General features: G+C 37.0%; 1 protein-coding gene across 2 annotated transcripts in view; it reads left to right on the top strand.

Annotated features, from left to right (window-relative positions):
• Col21a1 (collagen type XXI alpha 1 chain) overlaps positions 1-21272 on the top strand; it is a 246373-nt gene that overhangs the window by 142289 nt on the left and 82812 nt on the right. For both annotated transcript variants that reach the window (XM_087196008.1, XM_087196007.1), the window contains exons 9-11: positions 3938-4000; positions 17180-17233; positions 17324-17377. In XM_087196008.1, coding sequence (XP_087052134.1) covers positions 3938-4000; positions 17180-17233; positions 17324-17377 — 171 coding nt within the window. The remainder of the gene's footprint in view (positions 1-3937; positions 4001-17179; positions 17234-17323; positions 17378-21272) is intronic.

The raw sequence follows: 21272 nt of genomic DNA, 5'->3' as shown, positions 1-21272 counted from the left end.
GCAGGGATTAATTAAACAGAGTCATGTGTGAAAAGCAGATCTAGTCTTTTAGATAGCCAGAAATAGTTTTAGGACCTGAGTGTTGTGTCATGAGACTAAAACAGAGGAGGGACTTTTGGGTGGATATGTAGGTAAGTGCTTATTCAAGATAAAGAAAGTCATTTGTTTAATGCTGTATAAGTGTCTGAAGGAATGACAACCTATTGAAGATCCAAGCTAAAATGACTGTGGCACTCCACACCTTTACCAAGCATCCAAAAAATACATCTGTCACGGGACTGTAGTCTATTGAAGAATAGCTTACTCATTTTTTAGCCCTAATTCCAAATATAGGGGATGATTAGGTTAATGGCATAATTAATTTATTATTGTAGTAATTCTGACAAATGCAAGCATATCTTTTGTTCACAATGAAGGCTAATAAAAAGAATTCTCCTTAGATTTCCTGGCACAGTCCTTAATAGTGTTAATTGTCCATTGAATGAACTAGGAGCTCATTAAAAAATGTTTCACTCCTTTCTTCCAATTAAGCTATATGGAATGTCTTATTATGAATAAAAGACAAGATAGTCCCCAATCAACAAGCAATTCCCTTTTAAATGACTGCTACATACAAATGACATTTTCTTCCCTACTTCTGTAGCTATAGAAGTATTTGTTGGGATGACCTTTCCACATTTGATCTAACCTTAAAGGTTAGATCTATGAGTTCAGAAGTAGAAAGAAAGCAGTTTTCTTTCTTTTCAAGGATGGAACAATTTCCTAACAACCTCTTTGCTTGGGAATGCCACTTTTTGCAGCCAAGTCCCTGTTGTCCTTTGCTTCACTCTGATAATTCTATCAATTAGAGGTTTATTTGGATGACTGAAATGTCTTCCATCTAAAATACAGAAATTTCTGGAAAATGTCAGGGGCCACTAGATACCAGCCTTTTATGATAACTTCTACAGACAGAGTGGATTCTTTCTAGCCTGAAGGATGGGTTTGGGAACAGAGTGGATTCTTTCTAGCCTGAAGGATGGGTTTGGGAACAGAGTGGATTCTTTCTAGCCTGAAGGATGGGTTTGGGAACAGAGTGGATTCTTTCTAGCCTGAAGGATGGGTTTGGGAGTTCTGAGGGAGGGAAAAGTTTGGTTTTGGAGAATAGTCAAAAATAGTCTAAGGTGAAATATTCCTCACCTAGGTGGAAGTAGAATAAAGAGGGAAGAAAGAGGCATAATGATTTTTGAGAAGAAGGCCTGGAAACATGGTTTTGGGGCTTAGATGAAATATTCCAAAGACATTTGTTTTAGATACACAGCCTAAAAATCAGCATACTTTTGCAAGCACAACTGTTTCTTACTTTAATTAGCCATATTTATAGTATGTGAGATGCCATAATTAGAGTTTAACTTAGCCCATGACATTTCCACTTCTGTTAACAACTTAAAAATCCAGTGGCATAAATTCAATTCAACATAAATAAGTATTCCTTTTTAGCTGAGACCACATATTTTGTTTTAAATTCAAAATGTGCCAATGTTTCAACTAAATTAGAATAAAATGGATTGGGAATTACATCACAGTTGTATAATAGTAAGTCATATGTCCAACTTGGTGTATTTGGGATTTTTTTGTTAGTTTGTTTTTGGGCCTGCCTAAGTTGATTCTGATAAACATACACATTTTAATGTGGGCAGAAATAGTGGTGTTTAGGACCATAAACTCTGGGACTGACCTGGCTGGATTTGAATCTCATCTCCATCACTGCTATGTGACCCTGATCGTGTTACCTAAGTTCCCTGGGCCTTAGTCTTCCTATTTAGAAAATGGAAATAATAAAAGTACCTTCTTCATAGCATTATTATAAAGATCATGTACTTTTATATATGTAAATCTTTAAAGCTGTGCTTCATATGTAATAAATAATCATGGTTAAGTGTTAGCTTTACTACTAATAAAATGGAATTTTTATTCTAATTTTTTCTTTTTTTTTACAAACAAGCTAAAATAACTTAAGCTTTATGTAATTCTTCTAATTATATGGGAACAACTCTAAAGCTGTGTGAGTTTTATTGGAGCCAATAGTAAAAATAACCCATAAAATCTACTGGCAATAATAGAACCTAAAAAAGAGATTATTTTCCTCTTCAGGTTGTTGATATGTGTTATGGTTTTTATGAGTTCACATAGGATTTTCCTTATGGCAGTATTTTTCTCCTTGAGAACTTGATTTTTGTTAATTGAAAACATTAGTTTTAAGTAGGTTTTATACTCATGCAAAATAAAAACACATGTATGTCTTTGCATTCTGTGACAAAACTTTATCTCAGCATCATCATAGTAATTGTTAAACCTTCTCAGACCCTTTTGATGTCCTGTGTTTTTTCTGATCGTATTCTGTAAGAAGTAGTTACTGACAGATTTGATATTAAATAAATTAGTCAGTAAGTAGTTATCGATATTTTACTTGATACCCACGATTGTGGGGTGGTGCTAATGGAGGGGAGAAAGAAACAAAAAGGAAAAGTACAGTATATACTTTATTTTCAAGGAGCCTGCTTCTAAATGATAAATGAAGATCAACAAAGGGAAAATTTTGCAAAAATACTACCAGTAGTTGTGAAAAAATAATGCTACAGGAGCTGTCTTAGCAGCTCAATAGAAGATACCAAGAGAAAGGAGAGTGACAGGGAATATTTACTGATAGAGAATTTTTCCACATTGGTGCTTACTAGAAAGAGAAGAAAACCTTTTTCCCAAGAGAAATAAAAGATGGTATTTGTTGAAAGGCAGTGAGTCTCGTGAAAGTGGGAAATGAGGAATGATAGGGAGGCCAGAGACTAGAATGAACCCTCTCAAACTACGGAGAGAGAAATTCTAAATCCCTAGAGACCCTAAAGGTTGCTTCCTAACACCCAGTCAACATTGCAAGTCCTTGAATTAGAATTAGACATTATTTTTCCCGTGGATTTATAGTTTTTCTTTTTCTATGTCTTCAAAAAATGACATTTCCCCATCTTCTCAGCCTTTCCTCTTGCTCACCCCCTTGAGGGGCCACTGGACGTGAATAGCCCATCCCTTCTTTATTGGTTCCTAAACAGAGTTCACACAGTTCTTTCCATTTTTCCTGTTATGTTTCAGGAACACATCTTCCTAGCCTAGAGTCCAAGGCAGTTTTCAGATCAGCAAATTTGGCTCTGTAAATGTACTCTTAATCACTGTGGTCCTTTGTGAATGATTTCTTGACAGAAAAAAAATTATTAAATGAAAATCAGTTGGTTCTCTGCAGAAGTACACTGGTACTGATGGTGTAGACTTTATATTTTCCAGCAAGAGGCTCCATTTGGACTTCATAGACTCAGGCATAGATGAGTATGAAACTACTTTGAAGTTTCTTAGAATTAAAATTACAAAACACCTTCACCTTACAAAAAAGTGCTGGCATGTTGCTTTATTTCATGGGTAGTGACCATCTGAATGCTCTGTGCTGGGCATTGGATGGCATACTCAAGTTCTGTAGAATGTTCCTGGCCGCTTGGCCACATTATAGGCTATTGATGTTTAGGGCAGAATACTTAGAACCGAATTAAGTCTATAGATTCTTATGAATCAAATATTGCTGTCTTGGGAACTGTATTTACTGTAACACTTGACAGTCATTCAAAATTACAAATATACGTTCTGCCATAAATCTTGACATTTTATACCATTGAAATGTTATACTTGGTATACTCAGAAGTACATCACTAAGGTTTATATAATAATAAATGTATTTGTTAAAGTAGGCACTTAAAATATGGCACAATTTTCCTAAGCTAATTTTGGGACTTATGTGTTTATTTTGAAAAATACAGAGTCTCAAATAATAGGATTGGCTGTGAGCCTTGATGAGCCATGACTGTACCAATATGGTTGGTTTCTTTACATTGAGAAGCTCTTCCTTTTTGTTTTCCAGGGTGACCCTGGACTGCCTGGGAACCCCGGCTACCCTGGACAACCTGGTCAAGATGGTAAGCCTGTGAGTACTGTAAGCTTAGTCATCTCCAGTACTGGAATTATAGTGTCAAAGTAAAAATTGTACCAGGTGTGGTTCAACAGGCAAAGAAGACTTTATTCAAAACTGCCCTAGCAGAGAGAGGCTGAACTCAACCACACTGAAACAGAGAGAGAGAAGTTTTTGATTCCTGGGTAAGCTAGTGGAAAAGAACCAAAAGGTTTAGGGGAAGGTTGGTCCTTGGGATGGAGCACACTGAGTTTATTCTCCATTTGCAAATGGCCATCTGTTTGCTAACTGGCTTCTATCTTCCCACAGATACTGGACCATGAGGGTGCTGTCTAGGAAGACTGCCTTCCTGGATAGTCATATTCAAAAAATGTGTCTCGGGTCCTTGGGAAAGACATTCTTGGGTTATAAAACTGGCAAGAAGTTACTAAAAAGATTTGCATCTCAAAGAGACAAAAGAATTTACAATTCAAAGTTCTCCAAAGTAAATTCTCTAAGTATAGGGAATTATGGAGTAGAGTCAACAGGATGCCTGTCTGAGTTTGGTCAAGCTGAGGGAACAGTTGAAATCTGCTTGGCCAAGAGAATCCACATTCCAGACACCGGTTATCTTCAAAATTGCACATGTATTTGCTACAATTAAAAAACTGGCCAGCAAGTTTCAGTATCATGAGTACCTGATTTAAAAATCCTTCTGTGTTTTCTATCTATGCATGTAGAAGTTTTCAATTTAAAAAATCTTTTAAAAGGTAATATTATTTTTCTAAGAATATATGCACTGAATTACATTTATTATCTCACAAAAAATAATATCCTCTGAGTTTCTAGAGGATATTGGGACCCTTTAAAGGGAACACAAATCAACTTTAAAGCATTTTTAGGCATGTAATTACAGGTAAGACACTGTCTGCATGTTTATAAGAGTAAATAAACATTAAGAATCAGTTTTTGAATGTTAAGTAATAATTATCACTAAGAGACTTTAAAATAATGAGACATTATCATGAGGAAGTAGGACGCTTTGTCCTGTGACTTAACAATGTTGAAGAAATGAAAGAACCTGATATTAAATCTTCAACACACCAACCATGAAGATAGTTGCTTGAGTCCTGGAGAGATTTGCTAATGAATTTAAGATAAACAACAGCAACTACAGCAACAGAAAAGTAGCCAACTTTTGAAGACATGGTGGTGTACTGAGGCCTTTAATCTCACTGTTGCAGGGGACGGGGTTTAATAAACAAGTGAGCCTTTCTAGAGGGAAATTAGGAAGAAGAGAGGTTGACTAGGTGACAAAGGATGGCTGTAGAAAGCCAAGAAGCTGCTGTATAATTGAGGTGGCTGGTTTCATCTGAACCACGGAGTGATGGCAGTCCAGTTAGGGAATTTGAGAAAGGAAATGAGTTGAGCTTGTTTATAAATTTAAAAGATAACATAACTAGAGAGTAGATTGCATGTGGCCAACAGTGGAAGAAGAAGCCCCCCAAGGAGGTTGTTTCATGCTTCTATACGAGCATCTTAGACTAGGGTAATGTGGCAGAAGAGAGACATAGTCAGATTCTGGATGACTTTCTCATGTAAAGATGACACAGTTGCCAACAAGTTCACATGTGGGGTTTGAAAGAAGAAACTATGTCAAAAAGACTTGGAGTATCTTAACCAGAGTGCCTACATGAATTATGGTACCATTTACTGCTTCAAGCAAGTCAGCAGGAGGCATAGAAGCATTGTGGGGAGGACTGAGAATGCATTTTGGATAGGTCAGATTGTCCTGTTGGGCTCAGCTGGTGATGGATCTGAAGCCGTAAGCATGGATGAGATGACTGACGGCTGAGTACAGACAGGAGACAGTGGGCTGAGTTTAGGGCTAAATCAAAGAAAAAGGGAGGATCTAGCCAAGAAAGATAAGACAGCCTGATTTGAGGTAGGAGGAAGATCAGAAGGATATGGCATGACAAGTGAGGAAAACATTTCAAGAAGGGGGCAATCAGGTGTGTCATCCTTCTCAAAGGTTGAGAAAATGAGGCTTATACCTAGACTATTAAACTTGCTCTCTGGATGTAATGAGGACCTTGATGAATAAGATTTCAGGGAGTGTTGGTACAAAAGCTGGATGGATATTTTAGGAGGCTGAAGCAGGAAGATTGCAAATTCGAACCTAGCTCAGACCACTTGTTAACTTAGTGAGACCCTGTCTCAAAAGTTTAAAAGAGCTGGGCATGTAGCTCGGTATGAAGGCCCTGAGTTCAAACCTCGGTACAGAAAAACAAAACTGGATGGTCAGGGGTTCAAGAGAAAGCAGGAAGTAAAATGGTGACAGTGAATAGAGACACTTTTAAGTGGAATAGAAAAATGCAGCAGTAGAATAGGGCCGCTGTGGAGAAAAGCAGAGTTTTAAAGATGAACAATCTCGGAGCACACATTTATGATGATTAAAATGAGGTTAAAGGGGGCAAATGGAAGATGTGAGAGATATCAGATATTTGCAGGTGGAAAATCCATGGGTAAATGGGAGGGCATTGGTTCCAGGCACAAAAGGCAAGCTTGGTCTGGATAAGAGTCCAGGCAGCTGGCCCTTTATATAAGATAGATGGTCACACCAGTAGGTATGTATTTGGAGAAAGCCGTTGAAAAAAACTGCAATCAGACCACTTATCTTTGAATTGAATTCAATGAATAGACTCCAAACTTAACATCTCCCCCTTTGCATTTATCTTTATATCTATTATAGGGCAGGATTTGTCTTGCAATTTCCCTCCTAGCCATCCCCATCTCACTTTAACCTATGCTGTCATATGACTGTTGCATTTCCTTACTGCAGTTCCCAGTCCCACTAAGCTGCTCCCCTGAGTCTGGGTGAATTACCTAATCACTGAGAGATGGCATTTATACATGTGGAACCCTCCTGCATACAGACCCTTTTCCTGGACTCTGCTTTTCTGTGCCTGAGTGCTGAACTAACTCCAAAGCCAGTACTCCTCACCAGCTGATGTTTCACCTGCTGACACTTACAATGATAGGGCTCCTGCCTGACAGCATTGCTGAATTATTTAGGCTTTTGATTTTTTCAGTAATGACGAGTCCCGAGCAATGTTTAGAGATGAGTGTTACTCAGACTTTCCATTATTAGCCCTCGATTTTCTTTTGTTTTGTTAAAAAAAATTCTTTACCTGAAAGTATTGGAAATTGGTTATAATTACTATAATAATCATGCACATTACTCTATGGCTATGATGATATAATTGACTTATTGTATCCTCTAATCCAGTGTGTGTCTTTGTGTATGTGTATACAATTTTATGTTATATATAGTTATGAAGCATCTGTCAAAGAAAGAAAAAGCAGGGTCGGGGATTTAGCTCAGTGGTTTTGATGCCTGCTGCACAAGCGCAAGGACCCAAGTTCTATCTGGGGTATGAAAAAAAAAGAAAAAGCAACTGGGTTAGGCAGAGTCATGGTCCCTCAAATAAGTCCATCACATAATCTTCAAGACCCATGAATATGTTGTCTTAGATGGCAAAGGGACTCTGAAGATATTAATTGAAGGATGATGAGGGAAGCAAAGATCAGAAGCTGAGGGATGGAAAACAGCCTCCAGAAGCTGGAAAAGAGAAGGAATGGATTGTCCTTTAGACCTTCCAGAGAGGACACAACCCTATTGACATCTTGCTTTTAGATCTATTACAGACTTTTGACCTCTGGAACTATAAGGTAATACATGTGTGGTGTATTTAAACCACTTTTTATGAAGGGGAAGATGCAATTGGCTACAGCAGCAACAAGAAACTGAGACATCAACCTAAATCTGTTTTCCCAAAATATGAGTTTTTCTTACTCTGCCCCCACCCTCGTTTCTTTCCCTCTGCAGAAGATGTGTGATTGAGTGGCCAAACAGGAAGAAGAAAGAGATCCTGGGAGCCAGACAGCTGAGGGTCATTAGTGTGTGTCCAGGACCAGCACAGGCGGAGTGGGAAGGTGTGGGTGGAGCCTCTGGCCAGCTATGGGAGCCATCTGGATCAAGGAAACTTGGATGGAACAGTTTGCAGGGAATTCTGCTTTGTTTGGATTTGGTTCTGTGCAATCCCCCTCATAAGCGATTTGAATCCTTTTCACACATTATAACCAGGCCAAGTCAACTGGAGATTTAAATAGTAAATTATTCCACTGTGGAGAAATACGAATTTTCATAAGGAAAGTCCCTTCAAACACAATTAAAGAGTTATTTTCAATCTTTCCATTTCTCGCTTCTCTATTGGTCCAGTGACTTCTATCACTACAGAACAGTGTCTGAGCACATTACTACCTTTTTCTTTTATCATTACAAAGAGAGGTAGGGGAAATAAATAATCTTCTAGAGAATTTATAGTAGTACAACTAAAAGCACAATACGGCTATGGCAATGATTTGTTAAAGAACGCCATATGTGGAAGCAAAAAAAAAAAGGACCAGTTTAGGGTTTTAGAGGAATTTATAGTTCTACAGTGCTCATTTCTGTTTTCTGTCATTACTAGTTATCTTTCATGAAGGACAGTATTTTACTGAAACAAAAGCCCTTGTCGGTCCTTGGACAGACCCGGGGCTGTGTGGCTCCTGCTTTGCCTGTATAGGCTTTGGTTTCTTCATCTGGAAAATGAGAAGATGCTTCTGGAAGAGGTCCCTGTTTTTCCAGTCTGGTTTTCTAAGAGTCCACGAAGCAATTATATTTCTAAGAGAGAATGGTGAGATAGACAGTGCTGTAGAATTCTGGAGGTGATTTTCCATATCATCACCCTTAAGAAGTGAGTTACTGAGAGACTGAGAGCACACTGATGCCAATAGGCCACCAGCCGGTTGGTTAGCAGTGACACTCAGTGAGCCAGTGCTCCCTTTGCCCTGCTCCTTTTGGGGTAAATGAGGAGGTCTGGAGGTACCAGAAAGAGGCTAGCTTCTATACAGAAGTATACTTTACAGAGGTGGGGATTGCAAAGTCACATGACTTGTCAAAATATAAAGTGTGGATGGAGGAAGGTCAGTAAGAAATGAATTTGGATGGGTTAGACAGAGTGGGGGATGGAGTTCACCCGGATCAGGCTATGGTGATGACTTTGTCTTTCAGTCACAGTGAGCTCTGGTCAGTGGTGTAGAAAAGTAATATGACCTAACTCACTTTTCACTGAAATTCCTCTGGCTTCTGGGTTGAGAATAGATTGTAGCATGACGAGGGCAAAACTAGGAAGCAGCCTGTGAAGTTCTCTCAGGATTCCAGGAGGCAGATGATGGTAGCTAGGATCAGGCTGGCAGTGGCCAGGCAGAGAGAACTGCTGATGTCCCTGGGCTGTTTTGAAGCTGGGCTGAGAGATTTGCTAATGCACTGGATGTGGGTTGGAGAGAAAGAAACCAGGAGAAACTGCTTATATGTGGAAGAGTGAGGGAGACAAAATTGAGTGAGGGAAATCAGGAGTGTAGTTTTTGGATATGTTAAATTTATATGTTAAACATTTAGGTAGAAATTCAAGTGGGCAGCTGAGTAGGGAAGTCTGACATTCAGAGTGAGTTCTCTTTTTGTGAAGTGTTCTTTCTTGTCCTTTTGTTCTATAGTGGAGTTTGTATGTTTCTTATCAACCAATAAGAGCCTCTTATGCTTTAATAGAACTAATCCTTTGCTATAGATATTGTAAATTTTTTTTCTGACTACTGATTTTATTTATAATTTTGTTTTCAATTTTGAGAAGTGTAAAATTTTCCCAGAATAAAATATTTTCTCTGTTTATTTCTTCCAGTGTTATTTTTCAGAGTATTATTCTATTATACATTCATTTACTTTACTATGATTTTAATGACTTTTAATTCTTGATTTTATTGGGAAATTTATTTGCGTATTTGGAGTGACACGAAGATTCAAAGAGTTTTAAGGAATTTAGAGAATAGCTATTCTGACAGAGTGAAATTTTTATAGAAAAGATACATGGCTCTTACTTGTTCCTGAGATGTCATTTGACCCTGAAGGGAAGGGGATCATCATATGTGGGGGTCTGCCTACTCTGGCAGTCAGTGAACATATGTGACATTGTTCCTGAATAAAGTGACAATCCAACCTCGGGAGCCCTGGAATTGCTCAGGGGGCATGCAGGTACCGGGATTCATACAGAAGCGGGAATGGGAGAGGACAGGCACTCAGAGGATAGGCACTCTGCCTTTGAGCCTTTGAGGGCAGAGTGACTCACTTCCTGGGGTAATCAAAGCAAGGGAAGCTGTTTCCAAATCTTGAGAAATTCGGTCAGATAGGATGAGAGCAGGGACAAGCAGCAATGAGGCTTACAGTGAAAGCTTTACGTGGTGAGTAGTTAATAGTGTAGAACACATAAGACCCATTGGAACAGTTTTTTATGTTTTCCTCTGTTCCAGCCCTAAATTAAATATGGTACCAACTATGAACTCAACAGTTTAAAAGCCGTAGGAAATTTGAGAATGAAGGACTTGAAGATTAAAATGAGATACACAAGTATAAAGGCCAAAGGAATGGCCTTCATTTAGTTGGAGAACAGAATTGCAAGAGGGAGCTTAGTTGTGAGATGTTATGAAATGTCTTCTGGAGAGAACAATGTCTAGCTGAACTCTTACTTCACCTCAGCCTGGGTTCCTAAGCACAAAGATTCATTGCATCATTTTCTCCCCTACTATTTCTCCCTCCCCCATTTCCCCTCTCTCCCTTTATTCCTTCCAATTCTTCCTCTCTCCATCTCTTCCTTTCTTTCTCTCTCTTTCCTTCTCCATTCTTTTCTCTCCCTTTTCCCTTATGAAAGTCTCACTGATGAACTAAAAAATGGACCATTTGCCTTGAGTTAATTATCCTAGCATGAGCAGTTTATCTCCCTTTACTGTAATAAAATGTTATTTAAAACAATTTCTTCATAAGTTTTTCCTAGACAAAGCTTAGTTGACTAGCATACTCATTTTTTACCATACTCAGTTTCTGCAGAAATCATGTCTTTCCGTGTATATCTATTAGGTCTTTAAAATTGATTCCTTATATTTTACATACCATAAGTAGTACTTATAATAATAGTAGCTAATGTGTGCATAGACATTATATTTATATACACATAAATAATATTTATATACTAAACTCTTCAAGGAACTGCTCAGTGATGCATCTAAATTTATGATTTTTAAAGATAAGTTCATGTTTATATTGTTGCTCCTTTTGATTGTAGCCTGAATCAATACAGGGCTATTTCAATCATTAGAGTCATTAGTGGCAACTGGTTTGATTCAATAAATACTCATTTGTTTACTTATTTATTCTTTCATTCCTTTACTCATATAGCTTATATTTGTGGGTTTACTGGGTTCCTGGCACTCTTAGACAAAGGGAATAGAACAACGACTAAAACACAACAAGCAACCAAAACTGCTGACATCCTGAAGTTCATATTCCATTTGTGAGAGACAAATAATAAATACACTAACATAGTATAACATGGTGTTAATTACTGTGGAAAAGCATAGGAGGATAGGAAGCAAAGGAATGGTGTTAGCTATGGATATTTTCCTTTTGGCATGCAAAACATCATTATTTGAGATTTAGGTTATAGAGTGAAAATTATTAAAAGTGGCATCAGTTATCTTAAGTCATTCACTTTCCTTCTAAAATAAGCTTAGTATAATTTTTTGCAACCTTACTCAGGGAATGAGGCAGTTTTACCAATCTAAGAACCTAGCTGAACCTATGGAGATTGTCAAATATAGGGAGTGCTTTTCACTTATGTGCTTACTAGCCCAAGGCAGTTTTGTAGGAAACCAGATGATGTTACTTTGTATTTATCACCCTTCCCTATGGGGGCAGGATTTGCTTAGATTAAATTTCTTTTATAGTAATGTAGTTTGCTTTAATTTGAAGTTGAAATTCTGATTACTTCATAACACCATTTAGGTTTTCCTTGTCAAATATAATTTTTGATATTAGTGTAAAAAGTACTTTTATTTTTGTGCTACCTTATATTTTACTGCCCATTACATTATATTTTCCTCCAAAGTCCCTCCCTTGGTCAGTGATGGGATTACCCACCTCACATCACAAGCAAAACGAGTGTATCATTCCACAACTCCAAATCCTTCTCGCCTCAAAACCTGTCATCCAGTTAGACCCAACACACCTGAGTGGACTTAGGTTGTACCTAGCCTTTTCTGTCCCTGTAGGACCTTCCCAGCTGCCCCGTATACTTTCCTGTGTCCCTTTCACCTGTCCTCACCAGTGTAGCCAGTGCTCTTTCCAGTCTGATCATGGAACCCTTGGTTTAAACAATTTTAGGGCTTGGATAAAGGTCATAGTTCTCCATAAAACCCACAAGCTGTACATGCAGCCTTCAGTCTGCCATTCCACACTTCGTTTACTGTCTCTCTCTCCTTTCAGTTCTTTAGATGTGGTTCACCCTATCTTGTTCTATACATGACAAAGATTTCTGAATTTTCTTGGTGGTAGTTGCATAGTGCTTATAAGTCTGCCAACAGAAGAATTACAGTGGTCATTAAAAGTACACACTTGAGTTTGGTTACTAAGTTACCCTGGCTCTATACTAGAGAATATTGGTTGGATTTTTTGGAAATGTTTGAAGAAAATTATGTGATAAAATAAACTTTAAATCACATTCTTCCATTTTTAAAAGAAGGGTGACATCCAAAATGATTTTATTCTCATTTTTAAGTTTAGAATATTAAAAGAAACCAATTTATTTACCCTCCTCATTGCTTCGAAAAAGTACGTTATAATGTTTGATTTGGCAAAATATTTTATGGTATGATTAGAATTAGACTCAGAAAATATGGTGACCATTGCACATTTGTGGATTTTGTTTCCTTAATATCCATTTCAATGCTATATATCTTTCCTGGAGCATTGTAACTATGAATCATAGAAGAAAATTAAACTGATGCCGTATTCTTCAACCTCACAATTTGGCAGTGAGAAGATCTTTTTCCTAAAATATGACTCATTTACAGAGACTTTCTGTGAACAAGGAAAAGACTTCAGTACTGTAAGAAATCCCACAGATGGGGTTAGGGTAGATATTTGGATTTACTAATAATAGCAGAATGGTAAAATTCACATTGAACAGTGTTAGTCAAAGATTATGGTAAAGGTGCAGTTCTGCAATAGTGAAGAATCTTACGACTTCAGAAAAATAAAAATTCAGCATGCTGTGTGAAAAGCTTATCATTTATCCTCCTTTAGGGTATTTCTTTTGTTTTAGTGTACCCTACTATGAGTCAGTCAATATTTTATTTCTTCCTCTTCTTGGAAATTATTGTGTGGTAATATTCCTCCCTGTTAACCTTTATTTTCCTGATTTTTAGTCCAACATTTGTTTTTCTGAATTTTATCAAGTTTCTTTTGGTGTTTTGCCCAGGGATCCTCCAGCTTGGTTGTGGTTGTGGTTTTCTTTATTTTGTTACTAAGCATGTTTCGTCTAGCTTCTAAAATAATCTTTGAATTGCTTTCTGCAACTAAGATTTTAAGAATGCATCTCATTATAAGTTCTAAGAAGATATAGTCCGCTCTTATTGTGGAAAGCATTTATTCTACATTACAGTTCCTCCAGAAACAGAACAAGCAGCCATTATAAAATGCCGGAGGCCATGTTTGTCTCTGTGAATGTTGAACAGGGTTAAATCCTAATGCAGATGACTGGACCTACTGTTCCCAGGGCAGCAATGGTGGCTGTTAAACCTGTGCAGTAAAATTCTGGAGAAGTGCTCTTGTGGCTTCCCAATTGTCATTATATTGAAGAAATGAAAGAAACTTTATTTATTGAGTTCCTAACATCTGCCAGAATCTTTACCTGTGACAATGATTCAATTCTTTCCTTTCAAAAGTGAATTGGATATTGTTAGCCCATTTTGTAATTCAAAACTGAACCTTTGCTAGCCAAAGTGACTTAGCCCAAATCCCATAGAAAATGAAGGGAGGAGCAAAAATTTAGCCCAAGGTCTTTTCCAATTTTAAAATTCATTGTCTTTCCACTTCACTGTGTTACCTCCCATGATTTGGGATTTCGATGATGACTCTGCTTGAGGTCACATTATGAGTCAGAAGTAAGCTGGAAACACAGTGTAGGGCATTTCCACATTGTTTTAATATATTAAAATGCAATGTGTCCTCTATAACAAATGCATCCCATCAGCTGCCACAAAGAGGAGAGACAATACAGCAGCTTTTAATCTACAATAAAAGATTAATTTTATTTCAACAACGTAATAAGACAGGTATAACATTTGGTTTAACTTTTGAAAATAATCGAAAGTAAAATAGTTTATTAAATTTGAATTTTGCAATTGACCATTTTGATAGCCAATCTCCATAGTAACTTTCTTTTGAGGAATATTATGAACATTCCTTTTTTTCTGGCACTCAGAATTGTAAACAGTTTAAAAATAGTCTGAAAAATGGACTTCTCTGAATCTGATGAGTCATTCTAAAATGATCATATCTGGTCTACCATGAAGCACTCTCTGATAGAGCTCGTTCCCACTGGTTTTGACAATTTATGAGCTACATAATTTGGGGCAAGCCATTAAAGCTTCTGTGTCTTAGTTTCCTCACCTGAAAGTGGGGATAATTTAGAACTGATGATGATTGTGATTGTGAAGATTATGTGATTATTAGATGTAAAGCACTTAGTGTGGAACATCATAAATACACATAAATCATTACTATTATTATTTTTCTGAGTTACAATAGTCTCTTGTGAATCATGTTGGATTATTATGGTGGTAGAGGGTTTTGAAGGATCTGAAGGACATACTCAGTGATGACATTCATAAGTCATCTAGCTGAGCAAACTGACAGCAGTGACAGAGTTGAGACTCAAGTTGTGTACTGTCTTACTCCAAAGTGGTTGAAGGAAGGAAATTCAGAAATAACAGAAGTGGTAGAGGGATAATTTGAGCAAGCTCTATTGTATTGGCTTTATTTGTTTTGTTTAACTGACCTTGACAGCACAAACCACATTATATTACAGAAAATTCAGGTTACTACTGCATGCTATAGAAACATATCACAGTTCACTAGGCAGAGATTTTATATACTTGTATATAGCGTGGATTACTTAAAAGTAAATTCATCCAGTGCCAATGTGTTTAATGCTGTAAATGCAGAGATAAGTTAGATCTGGTCTTTCATCTCAGAGGGTACATAATCCACTGACACAGGGACCGTGCCAGTCCAGAGAGCAGATGGTGGTTTTGAACACTGCAGGTTGTTTTGTAAGGTGTATGCAGAAGCGGACTGTGGGACTAATTGTTATCTAGTGAAGTGAAATATTTGAGGATTGGACAAAATGACTCAGCAGAAAAATTTACATTTGAAATATCATTTTCTTAATCATTTGTCACTGGGACAAATTACCCAACATATGCAATTTAAAGGTGGAAAGGTTATTTCGGCTCACACTGTGCAGAGGTTTCAGTCCATAGTCAACTGGGTCCAAGGCAGGACAGCATAAGAGAGGGGCATAGTGGAAAAGAGCTGCTTGAGGCATGGTGAACAGGAAGCAGAGAGCAAGTATGGAGGGGCTGGAGAGAGAGATAAGTCTTTCTAGGCCAAGCCTTCAATGACCCATTTCCTAACAGCAAGCCAGCTATAAATGCCATAATCAAATCACCTGCCAAAAGCCCCATCTGTGAGCTCATGAGGCTTTAGGGGACATTTTAGATCTAAACCATAATACCATGGAAAAGCATAGTGCACCACGTGGGCAACTGAATGGAATATGAAGGGAAGGGTGAGCACTGGTGACAGAAGTTCTATAATCAACATCACTCTAGAAGTAAGTGAGAAAGCATTTACAAAATAAGTGTAACTGTGTATAAAAAAGAAAAAAATCAATAGTCTAAGATTTAACTTTAAGAGATAGCCATTATTATTAGTGTTATAGCTAGCAAAGGATATTAGAAAGAATATTTGAAAATGTGAGTAGAAAATCAGTGAATTATGATGTCTTTATAGCTAAACATGCTGACAGTGAGATAGATGAATATGAAGGTCATGCAGACTTTCATGAATAGCCACGTGGAAATGAGGCTTTTGGACTTAAGCATGAACAAGTACATTGATACCTTGGTTCATGAACTTGTTTTACAGTTTTGGGGAAGATGGCTGCATTTGTACATGTGTAGGGAAGATACCCAGGGTTGTGTTTGTTACCCAATATGCAGTTTATGAACAGAAGCAAATTTTGTCAAATGCTTTTTTTCGAAATCTAAATTATTTGTGAACAGAATCATTTGTGAACCGAAGTATTACTGTAATTAGGAATTTTAATGTGATCTGCATTGCTCTAGATACCTGTACCTAAATGGTAAGGTCCAAGAAAGATGGAATCTGAATGGATTATAAATGTATTCATAGGTGTAAAGTGGTTTGAGTTAACCTGATATTGCCCCTGAGAAAACTAGGTAAAGGTGCAGGGCCTTCGAGTTTGTTTGAAGATGAGTTGCCATGTACTGAATCAAGAATGAAGAGTTTGTCTGTGATTAAAAGAGTTTGGCTGTATTACCAAGGGTCTGGTTTCTTGAGGAAGGTATACAAAGCCATGGAGGTGTAAGTTACTCCTCTCCTCCCCTGCCCTTAGTAGACAGCTTGTCCTTGGAGAGGAAGGGGAACACATCACAGCCCTTTCTTGTGTTTAACATCAGGAGCTTTCTAAAATTAGCAATCAAAAGATTATTGTAAATGTAAGGTGAAGAATAACATTCATCAAGGCTTTCTTAACTCCAACGATTAATTCTGATGGCCACTGATCAGGTAGTTAAAAATGTATTATGCTTGCTTACTCCTGGAATATCCTTAGGTGCTTTTCTCTTGAATGTGTCAACTATATTCTCAATGTGCAGGATATTTGTGTAGGAATTCTGTATTTGTAGAACACTGACTCTGTATTTTCATTCCAGGGTTTCCTTTTAATTTTAGGTTACACCGATTTTTTTATTAATCTAGAGATTTTTAAGATCTTTTCTGATATATTTTTAAGGATTTAATTAAGAGTGGGATATTGATTCTTTATTAAGCATTTGATGCTTTACTATTTTGAGCTTTTTTTAAACAGTCACTAAGTGAAGTTTCAGATGTAACAAACTTGAGAGGAGAGTTTGTCTTGAAATGGAGAGCTGCTCTTGGTGAACACGATGAAATGTTAATAATTTTTTATTTTTCTTTAGGGATATCAGGGAATCTCAGGATCACCAGGTGTTCCAGGATCTCCAGGAATACAAGTATGTGATCTGTTTCTGCACATGTTAGAAATCTTGTTTCTAGTGAACCAAAAATATAATTAACATAATTTAATTTTTTGTTTATTTTAGGGAGTGCGTGGACTACCAGGTTACAAAGGAGAACCAGGGAGAGATGGCCAAAAGGTAAACACACACATACAAATAAAATAGTGCCTTTAGTCACTTCAGACAACAGATGTTATCTGTGGTGGTTCCCCTTCTGTGTATTCACTGTGTGGGTTACAAGATTTATGGCCTCTGAATCCCCATTTGAAAGCCCTGTGGCAGTCACATCTCCTATTCTAGTCAATAGGACTATTGCTGTCTCTTTATGTCCTCACAAACAACATGATTTGGGGGAAACATGAAAAAAGTATGCGTGTATTAATGAAAAGGTGAAGGAAAAATTATTTGTCTCTTTAGTTGAGCTTTAAAGATCATATATAAAAGTGGACTTTTTATTTGTACATCTTAAAAACTTTGGGTAAAGTTTTGTGGGAATAGATGTGCCTTGTTTAGAAATAAAAGTGATGACAATTCTTTCTGGTAGAATCTTTAACTGCTCTGTTGTTTAGGGTCACAAATGCATGAATTTCACAAAGCCATACAATCTATTGGAGAAGACAGGATGAAAGTTATTTTCAGACCAGTAATAACTTATATCAGAATTACTTGTTTTGTGAAGTTCACTGTTGAGGTTAAACTGTGTTTGGGCAGAATGGACCTAAAATCACAATGTACTCCCTTCCCAGTTCCGTTCTCACTTTTCATGTGGCTTCTAAGAATTCATTACCCAGAGTTAATCTGTTAAATTAATTAAAGGCTTTCTCTTTATTTTTCTTTTTAAAATATGGCCTCTTGCTTTTCAGGAATGGGAAGGTTAAAAAAAATATACCCCTGAAATAGCTTTGACTGTGGCAGTGTCGGCTTTTTCCCCCCGGCATCACAATGTACCCATTGGGAGATTTTTCCACATAATAGTGTGCTCTATTAGGATATTTCCCCACAATAATTTCTATTTTGTGGCTGTTCTCTGAAGAGTCCCACAGTGGGAATTTCCACTTGAGATAATTAAAATTAGATGCACTTCCTTGCTGACTTCAACATTTGTTCTTCATATATCAGAAAAAAGAATACATATATAGATTTTTCAAGTTGTCTTTCCCCTGAACTTTCAAAGTCAAAAGCAACTGTTATTCAGTGAATAGACCAGTTAGAAACTAATTTTATTTTATTAGATGCCTTAAAAAGCTATTTTTAATATGAAATATTTTAAATACTTTTCCAACCTTAAGGAAATAGAACATGTATAAATCATGTGGAGAATTATGTTTTGGTAAAATTTTAATTAGGCTATATTGGTTAATTGATATATAGTCATGAGTTTTCCAATTGAGCACAAGTGTTTTGGGGGCAAATTTAATTCCGGAGGTGAAGGAAGTTTTAATAACTTATTTTTAACACATCTTTTTTTTTTCTTTTTTTGGTGAGGCTTAAGAAATAAAATACATTAATTATATTTAAAGCATTATTATTGAACAAATCATTCATTTTCTTTGGTTGAGTGTTTATCATTCAAAATGTCACTTTCCCATTGTCCCCAGCAACTCTGCCCCAGTGTCTTGTGATGGGTGTGACTTCTGCCCTTAAACAAGTCTCTTATTTCTAGGCTTCCAACATCAAAAGACTGAGTGGTTGTATACTATTCCCATTATATAGTCAGTCTAATTAGAGAACTCCAATAATACTTATTTTGAGAGAACAGTAATAAAGAACCACACTGAAAGGGCTGTTAAGTTTATAGAATTAAAACAAGCTAATGGTGATGTAAGAGGGAGAAATAGCACTGGCTTAGCAAAGTTACCTGCTTTGTTTGCTTTCTCAAAACAGGAAGCATGGTCTACCCATGGTGCTTACTGATAGTTACAACACCACATGTACTGTGTGTGTGTGCATGTGTGTGTACATGTGTGTAGGAAGGAAGGGTTTAAAGAAGTTACAGGTTATAGCTTGGTTTTGAATTGAGAATGCTTAACTCCCAACTTCACGGGCTGGCTATGGTGAGTGAGTGAGATCATGAATGTACTTGGCCTAAAGTAAGCGCTGTAAAGTAGTGATGATGATGATGATGCTTTATTATTGCAGCCATCGTGCTGCTGATTCACTGAGGTATCAGTCTTGGAAATACCTTTCTTTTACACTTTATCCTTTCTCTAAACCTTGAAATACCCTGCTGAAGCAATCAGACAGGAATTTTCTAAATTTCTTCCTACTATATCTACTCTTCTGACTGTATCTATTCTTCTGCCTGTGTGTGTTCCTATATTCTGCTCTCACTCTATGGATGCAGCTCAATTGTCCACATCTAGTCTGTGAGCCTCCTATTGCACTCTAGATCCCACTTTTTCTCCACTTCTTTGTGTTACTAATGAGCTCTCCTCTTCTGGATCATTAGCTTTTTCTTTTCCAGTTAAATTTTCTCAATAGCCCAAAGGATGACACACCTGAAGCCAGCCCAAATCCCCTTCCTCCACCACACAGCCTCCTCTAACTACTCATTTCTTTCTGTCATCGTCAGAGTATAACCACTCAAAAAAGCTTTTATTTCTTCTCTGCACTGACTTCCCTTTCTCTCTCTAATGCACTCCAGGGGGATCTCATCCCAACTTACTGCTGTGTATTGGAATCACCAGTGTACCATCTTCGAAATCTGAGTCAGTCTTTTTCAGTTATCTTTGTCTTACTGTGTGATACAGTTGACTATCCCCTCCTTCTTGAAACAGTTTCTTCTCTTGGCTTCTGGGATGCCTCATGTGCCTGGATTACTCCCTTGCCATCACTAGTACTTTTTCCTGTTTACTTATTGATTCCTGTTCCTTTATTGTCTAAATATTGGGTGTTGTAGGGTTCAGCCCTGTGCCTTTTCCTTCCTTCTTTAATAGACTCTATTATTGTAATGTTATTAGGTATAAACTTATATGAGTATATAAATTTACATATTAATTATGTATAGATAAAAGGGTTTTATAAGTATAATTATAGAACTAAATACATTGATAAGTTAAATACAAATGGAAATATTAGATAAATATACATGCATGCATATATACACAATCTGTTTTCTAAAAAATATTTTGTTTCATGTGAAACTGGAGAAATGTTGTAGTTGTCATTATAACTGGGGATTTTCAGAAAATTTTTTTACTTTGTATGGAAGGCATGGTGCCACAATTTCCATTTTTGGAAAAAACCCTTACCTGGGGGCTTTTCTCCCCAGGCACCACTAGCTGTGTGGACCCCGAGTATTCTCTGACATTAGGTTTTGTTGACCAACCCATATATATATTATGGGACTGACTTGTGTGTGCTACGTTCTCACTACTTCTGTGGCCATTTTTACAGTCTTGATCATTTTCTGATCTTTCAATCTTATTTCTTTTACAGTATAGAATGGATTAATTTATTACAAAGCATCATTGATTCCACATTCTGCCTTATTTAATGACTGTTGTTTCTCTTTTGTCCTGGTTTCTCTTTCTCTACTGCCATTATCAGAAAACTTAGAAACTTTTCTTGCATTTTTACAGAATGTGTCATATTTTGTTGGTTCTAATTTCAATTTCTCATCTTTGCTTTGGGTGCACTGTTTTATAGTCCTCCAGAAACTGTATCAGTAGCTCTGCAGTAGCAGCTTAGGAATCTACTTTCTTTGCAGGACTGAGTAGTCCAGTGGCAATTACCAAACCCCAAATATGTCTATAACTGTATCAGAGGGGGCAAATACTGAGTAGATGTAATCAGTTCTTAGTTAATCACTTAGCATTTGTATTTTTATCTGACAGGACAAGGAGTCACAGATATGTATAAAACTTGATGTATTTGGTGCTTGCAGGATTCTACTGTTGAGATATTTTTCTGTTTTACTCCTAGGTGTTTTTTGCATTAGCATTGTCAATATATATTTCTCAGCATGTTTAATCCTTACAGAAATTCCTGTGATGTTAATAAAAAAGGTCATATTATGCTAATATTATATTAT

The sequence above is a fragment of the Heterocephalus glaber genome, unplaced genomic scaffold (assembly GCF_053883595.1).
Source record: "Heterocephalus glaber isolate CG9 unplaced genomic scaffold, H.glaber_assembly_v1.0 deba00001610, whole genome shotgun sequence".
NCBI lineage: Eukaryota > Metazoa > Chordata > Mammalia > Rodentia > Bathyergidae > Heterocephalus > Heterocephalus glaber.
Note: the sequence above shows the minus strand (reverse complement) of the source record. Positions and strands in the feature narration are given on the sequence as shown.